The sequence below is a fragment of the Hyperolius riggenbachi genome, chromosome 10, assembly GCF_040937935.1.
Source record: "Hyperolius riggenbachi isolate aHypRig1 chromosome 10, aHypRig1.pri, whole genome shotgun sequence".
NCBI classification, from domain to species: Eukaryota; Metazoa; Chordata; class Amphibia; order Anura; family Hyperoliidae; genus Hyperolius; species Hyperolius riggenbachi.
The window spans coordinates 246,571,300-246,578,750 of record NC_090655.1 but is presented as its reverse complement, the minus strand read 5'-3'; the positions used below and the strand labels follow the sequence as shown (position 1 = coordinate 246,578,750).

At 50.3% G+C, this 7,451-nt stretch overlaps 2 protein-coding genes across 2 annotated transcripts; one reads left to right on the top strand and one right to left on the bottom strand.

Moving 5' to 3' along the window:
- Positions 1 to 258: 258 nt before the first annotated feature.
- LOC137537041 (histone H4-like) lies at positions 259 to 642 on the top strand. The gene has a single exon (XM_068259190.1). The coding sequence runs from the start codon at positions 259 to 261 to the stop codon at positions 640 to 642; it is 384 nt and encodes a 127-aa protein (XP_068115291.1).
- A 1,542-nt stretch (positions 643 to 2,184) lies between these two features.
- Positions 2,185 to 2,814, bottom strand: LOC137535155 (histone H1A-like). The gene has a single exon (XM_068256971.1). It carries the CDS (start codon positions 2,812 to 2,814, stop codon positions 2,185 to 2,187), a length of 630 nt encoding a protein of 209 aa, XP_068113072.1.
- Between the last annotated feature and the right edge of the window lie 4,637 nt (positions 2,815 to 7,451).

Sequence of the window (7,451 nt, the reverse complement as noted above, 5' to 3'; positions counted from 1 at the left end):
AATCCTGAGAAATAAACGGATAATCGTTTATTGGGATTTATCGGAATGTCCACACAGTATAGATAAAAAAAAAACAAAAGAAAATGTCAGTCTATTTGGAGGTACGATGAGAAAGACAAGCTTTTCCTGCTTGTGCAGAATCAATGATTTACTTTCATTCAAAGGGTTGCGCGGCAAAAGCCGCTTATGAGTTTGCATTTGAAACTGGAAAATCGGCCCCGCCCTTTCCACCGCAGTCTCCTCCGAGGTCCGCCCAGGATGTATAAAAGACGAGGAGGCTGCAGCAAACAGATCAGTTCGTTTTTCGAGCAAAGAGGAAGTATCGCGATCATGTCTGGCCGAGGAAAGGGCGGGAAGGGACTCGGGAAAGGCGGCGCCAAGCGGCACAGGAAGGTGCTCCGGGATAACATCCAGGGCATCACTAAGCCCGCCATCCGCCGCCTGGCCCGCAGAGGGGGTGTCAAGCGCATCTCCGGCCTCATCTATGAGGAGACCCGCGGAGTGCTGAAGGTTTTCCTGGAGAACGTCATCCGGGACGCCGTCACCTACACCGAGCACGCCAAGAGGAAGACGGTCACCGCCATGGATGTGGTGTACGCCCTCAAGCGCCAGGGGCGCACCCTCTACGGCTTCGGGGGCTAAGCCACTCCATTTACCCCTTACTGTAGTGCAAAAGGCCCTTTTCAGGGCCGCCCACCTGTTCCATAAAAGTGCTGTTATGTGAATTGCGGTGTATCGAGCAGTCGGCATTGCTATAAGTAGCGTGCTACAGTAGCCGGTGGTGTTGCTTCCATCGGGATTCCGCTGAAAGATGTGGAGAGACCCGAGGAGATGCATTCTAGGAAATTACACGAAGTAGCCCGGTAACTTGCTTATTAATCATCCCGATCACCACCGCTGGGACGGTAACGTTGCTGACGTCACAGGATGATTGCAGTGGAGGACAACGGCTGCTTTAATGTTGGAGACAGATCTTACTACATAGCAGTGTGGTTGGGAAAGGGATATGCCCATAGCAGGGCGGTGATCTTTAATGTAGGAATGTAAATCGTGACCGATCGAATCTAGGAGTGTAGTTGGTGGCGATCGATAAAGTGGTGGGAAAGACTTAACGCGAGTGGGGTATTTGGAAATATCGGCTAATTAGATTTTTTTTTTGCTCTTTCGTCCATAAACGCCGCTGACTGAAATGAGCCATTATTATAGATTGCAATGAGGATTCCCTGACATCAAGTTCTCACGGGAGTTGCTGAATTTGCTGCGTAAAACCTTTCAACGCTGAGCAATAGGATGGGGTAGATCGTGTAATGTCAGAGAGGTTATCTAATACCGTCAATATGATCCAGAACGGAAGTTCATCGCATTTCCCTCTCCTCATTTACACGCACAGTAACCGGTATGCGCTACACACACTGCAATTTCTCCAGATATCGCTCAAGAGGACGAGTGTATTGGCAACTGTGAGCGCAAAGTAAGGAGTCTCCTGTAACGCTAAGGAAAGCTTATCAGATTTTTTTATTTTTTTTTTTAAATTGCCCTCCCCTAGCTCCGTTATTTATATATAAAACCCATGTAGGCTGAACTGAAAGGGACCCCTTCCGCTTCGGCATGTGTAGTTTGCATTGTGAGAACATTAATAAACGAAGTACAGCTTATTTGAGCTCCAGATAGTCCTCTTTTCATAGCGTTGGCAGTGAATAAGCCACCCCTGCAGATACAGAGACGTTGTGGGCACCCTGCAATTCTATAACTTGGATCACAGCCGCCTCCACATTCTCCATAAATAGTACCGCTGTCACACTGACTACACACTGCAGCGGCAGTTGCACCCCTTTATCAGAGGCAAATTGAAGGCAGAAATTACTTTTCACACTATGCATTACTTCCAGCATTATGTAAAAGCATGATTGGGCTCACCAGAAATTGACGTTTTACACAGTTCAAAGCAGCTAAAATACGAGTCTATAGAACCGGATTCTTTGTGACCCCGCAGCCTGTATGGCCGCCTTAAACATCCACATGAAGACTGAGCACACTACTAGGGGAGTCACTGCACAGAGGGGACGTTATCACCTGCCAGTAATGGGACTGTCAGAAGATGTACTGAGTGTATCGCAGCCCTTCAGGGGAAATGTGGGTGGCTCTGTAAAGAGCCTTTGCGTTTTTGGAGAGACGCGCTGCTGCTTATTTCTTCTTAGGAACGGCCTTCTTGGGCTTTGCTGCCTTCTTAGCGGGGCTCTTGGCGGCTTTCTTGGCTTTAGCGGCAGCTTTGGGCTTCTTGGCAGCAGCTGCCGCCGGTTTCTTGGCCGCCTTCTTAGCGGGGCTCTTCTTGGCGGCGCTGGGGGCTTTCTTAGGCTTCTTCGGGGACTTGGCGGCTTTGGGCTTCCTGGCAGTAGCCGGCTTCTTAGGCTTGGCGGCAGCCGCTGGCTTCTTCTTGGCCGCCGCCGGCTTCTTGTGCTCTTTGCCGGCTGCCTCCTTCTTGCTGACCTTGAAGGATCCGGAGGCGCCGGTGCCTTTGACATGGACGAGGCTGCCCTTTGTCAGCAAACCCTTGATGGCCAGCTTGAGGCGGCTGTTATTCTTCTCCACATCGTAGCCTCCGGCAGCCAGAGCCTTCTTCAGGGCGGCCAGGGAGACCCCGCTGCGCTCTTTGGAGGCGGACACGGCCTTGAGGATGAGCTCGGACACGGCGGGGCCGGAAGGCTTCTTGCTGGCTTTCTTGGCTCCTCCTCCGGCTGCCGCCTTCTTAGTCTGCTTCTTCTTGGCGGCGGGCTCCGCTGCGGGAGGGGCGGCTGCTGGGGCGGTCTCTACCATCTTCCTGCACTACAACAACGTGTAACATTGCGGGGAGAGCCAAGCTCTGCGCTTATATACTCTCCCCGGCTGCGCTGCCATTGGCTGCTGACAGGAGGACACACCCCTCTTCCTATTGGTGGGATCCGGACTCTCAGCCGCCCCTCCACACAGCTGTCACTCCTCGGCTCTCTGCTTGTGTTTCCTCGCCGGGAGAAAAGTGGGTTTATCCCCCCCGGAAAGTAGCGGTGCGCCCCCTGTGTGCGGCCGCCCGGCTGGCAGGGGTCTCCCCTCCTCCATTACAGTCACGGGGGGCTTCTGAGCGGCGACAGTGGCCGGAAAATCCCGCTGTAATGTGACCAGCTCCGCTTCCTGCTCTCCCGATCTCCTCTGTCTCCATCATTATCAGGGGGTAACCTGTCTGATATACGGGGTCTCCTGTCACTGCACCCGCTATATGAAGGAGGGGATCCACGCCACACATTATACGGGGCTGGGGGGCTACTGACCCCTGGAGGGGAATATTATGCTGAGGAATGTCCCGGATGCTAGCACAGGCTGAGCTCTCCTCTGCTGCCTGCTATTGGGATGGGCCTGATTAGTGATGGGCGAACAGTGTTCGCCACTGTTCGGGTTCGCCCGGATTTTGGCCTGTTCGGTTCGGCACCCCCCGAACACCTCATGGTGTTCGGGCACGCTGCCCGAACCCGAACAGGCCTTCTTTGTTCGGCCGAACACAGCCGTGTCCGGCCGAACATAGCCCCCTATAGGGTCCCAGCATAAAGGGAGAGCATGCCCCGAGCGCGGGGGGGGGGGGGGGGTCAGAAATGCCCCCCACCCCTCCCCGCTAAGCTCTCCCTTTATAATGTTAAATTTAAGCCCCCCAAAAGTACCTGAGGAGGAGGGCAGGAAGCGGGCAGCCGGAGATGCTAGGCGCTAGTACCATCTGGTAATTCCGCCCTCTCTTGACGCACTTCCTGTTTACATTTGAAGTCGCGTCAAGAGAGCGCAGAAGTACCGCGATGACGCGTACGAGGGTACGTGTCATCATGTAGATGACACGTACCCTCGTTCGCGTCATCGCGGTACTTCTGCGCTCTCTTGATGCGACTTAAAATGTAAACAGGAAGTGCGTCAAGAGAGGGCGGAAGTACCAGATGGTACTAGCGCCTAGCATCTCCGGCTGCCCGCTTCCTGCCCTCCTCCTCAGGTACTTTTGGGGGGCTTAAATTTAACATTATAGGGAACCGGCAAAAGGGAGAGCTTAGTGGGGAGGGGTGGGGGGCATTTCCGACCCCCCCCCCCCCCCGCGCGCGCTCGGGGCATGCTCTCCCTTTATGCTGGGACCCTATAGGGGCCCCAAAGGGACATGTTCGGGTTGGGTTCGGGGTTCGGCTCGAACATGCCGAACATCAGGGGCATGTTCGGCCGAACCACACCGAACCGGAACATCCAGATGTTCGCCCAACACTAGGCCTGATTCATCAAGCTGCTAAAGCCGTGCAACGTAATGAGCTGTAGCGAGTGCTATGCACACCTTACTTAGCATCCCTTGCTGCCATGTAAGCAGGGCCGGTTCTTATAACAATGGGGCCCCCAGGCATGATTAGCCCCGGGGCCCCTCAATAGACACCCCCCCAATCAAAAATCAGCAGTAGGAACCCTTTGTTGCAGCTAAATTTCCACCCAAGGACCCTGAGGCAGGGGCTGACACCATCTGGCTCAGCTGAAGACTCTGTAGGGGCACCTAGGAACTACAGTTAAGTTGGGGAGAGACACCTTGGGGGCCCCTACAGGCTCTGGGGCCCTAGGGCAATTGCCCCCTTTCCCTCTATGGTAGCACCAGCCCTGCATGTAAGGAGTAGGGATGATTACAGATATGCAAATTATTCCAAATTGATGTAAATTTGTATGCAAATGCATGCAGCTTGAAAATGAACCAATATAATTTAAACCTGGGTTTAAATTGATTGGTCCATTTGAAAGTTGCCTACATTTTCATAATTTCAGAACAATTTGCATCTCATTGATCACCCCTAGTAAGGCGAGTGCCCTCCTTATGCTGCATAAACACTTGAGATAAAAGTCTTTGGAAAAGGCAAGATCACAGACCAATTTTTGCCCCATTCCATGTAGTATGAGAGCCATACTCTACACCAGTCTTTCTCAACCTTTTTACCCTGGAGGAACCCTGCAAATAGCTTTTGGATCTCAAGGAACCCCTGCAAACAATTTTTTGATCTTGCGGACCCCCTACATTTATTTTTCAGGAGGCATGGTCTTTAAAAGAAGGTTAGGCTGCTAATTTCACTACCTCATATTACACTACCACTCATTATACTGTATCCTGACCCCTCAATTTAGTGCTTCTTGTTACAGTACCACCTATTACAGTGTGCTCTAGTATACTTACCCCACGATGGGGGAAAATGCCAAGGAACCCCTGCGGAGTCCTCAAGGAACCCTGAGGTTCCAGAGAACCCTGGTTGAGAAAGCCTGCTCTACACAGTCTATTCTAGGGAGCTGCACTCCCCATCAGATAAAATCTTTGCAAGATGCTGCACACAAAGATGCCCGTACACATTCAACAGATCATTATCTGCAAAAGATCTCTTCCTGCAATAGATCCATTCCTGCAAAATGCATTCATAGTCTATGAGATCTGCAGATCCTCTGCCAGATATGCAGATGAAGTCTGTTAAACAAGGTGTGTATGAGGATCTGCAGATCTCATAGACTATGAATGCATTTTGCAGGAATGGATCTATTGCAGGAAGAGATCGTTTGCAGATAATGCTCTTTTGAATGTGTACAACATCTTTGTGTGCAGCATCTTGCAAAGATTTTATCTGATGGGGAGTGCAGCTCCATAGAATAGACTGTGTAGAGTATGGCTCTCATACTACATGGAAGGGGGTAAAATTGGTCTGTGATCTTGCCTTTTCCAAAGACTTTTATCTCAAGTGTGTATGCAGCATTAGTTACACTCATAACATTGCTTCACTCTTGGCCACTACTGCATTAATTTCCACTGCAATGTAAATTAATACAGTAGCAGCCACACAGAAGCAGGGCCACCCGCAGTTAATGTTACATGCATTGCTAGGAAAGCGATGCGGGTAACTAAGGGTGCATACAAACATCAGACCATAGTCTTTGGAAAATGAAAGATCACAGACCAATTTTACCCCCTTCCATGTAGTATGAGAGCCATACCTACACAGTCTATTCTATGGAGCTAAACTCCCCATCAGATAGAAATCTTTGCAAGATGCTGCACACATTCAAAAGATCAGTATCTGCAAAAGATCCGTTCCTGCAAAATGCATTCATAGTCTATGATAGCTGCAGATCCTCATACACACCTTGTTTGACATTCAACTGCAGATCAGATCCACCAGGATGGATCTTCCGATCTGCAGATGATTGTCTGATCTCCTTGCCGGGTATCCCGAGCTGAGCTTGGGGTAACTCACGCAGGAGGATTGCTCTGGCCCTACTGGGCCAATTTTCAAAAAAAAAAAAAAATTCCTACACGCAGCTAGCACTTTGCTAGCTGCGTGTGGCACGCAATCGCCGCCGCTACCCACCGAATCGTCGCCCCCCCCCCCCCTCCAGACCCCTGCGCAGCCTGGCCAATCAGTGCCAGGCAGCACTGAGGGGTGGATCGGGATTCCCTCTGACGTCATCCCGCCCCGTCGCCATGGGACGGGGGAAGCCTTGCAAAAATCCCGTTCTGAACGGGATTTCCTGCTTGCTCTGATCGCCGGAGGCGATCGGAGTAGGTAGGGGGATGCCGCTGCTCAGCAGTTATCATGTAGCTAGCACTAGGCTAGCTACATGATTTAAAAAAAATAAATTAAAAAAAAAGTGCTGCGCTGCCCCCTTGCTGCAATAATTGGAACGGCAAGCGGGTTAACCAAGGTGTGTATAAGGAACTGCAGATATCATAGACTATGAATGCATTTTGCAAGGACGGATCTTTTGCAGGAACAGATCTTTTGCAGATACTGATCTGTTGAAAGTGTACAGCATCTTTGTGTGCAGCATCTTGCAAATATTTCTATCTGATGGGGAGTTCAGCTCCATAGAATAGACTGTGTAGGTATGGCTCGCCTCTCATACTACATGGAAGGGGGTAAAATTGGTCTGTGATCTTTCATTTTCCAAAGACTATGGTCTGATGTGTGTATGAGCCTTAAAGTGAACCTCCAGACTAAAAACCTACTCAGCAGCACTGAAAAGGCTTGGTGTTTCTGTAACAGTTTCACAACATCAGAACTTTGTTTTTCTTACCCAAGCCTCATTTTTAGCTGCACAGAAGAAAACTGCCCGGGCATTTTTCCCCTGATGCTGTGCAAAGCATGATGGGATTTTGGATGATGTTGTTCACGTTCTGCTGTTTTGGAGCAAACTTACTTTTTAAAATTTTTAAATTTGAGATTTGTAGCCTAGCGTGCGCAGCTGGGAGAGGTGATCAGACACAGGACAGTTAGAACTGTGTCTCATGCTCCCTGAGTCCCTGTCACCTCCTTTCAACCAAAAAGATGGCTGCCCCCATGAACTCACAAACATTAGCCTGTTCTTTTAAAACAGGGTGGGTAAGAGATTATATTACCCATCTATTTTAATTAACATAAGTACTGTAACTTAAAGAG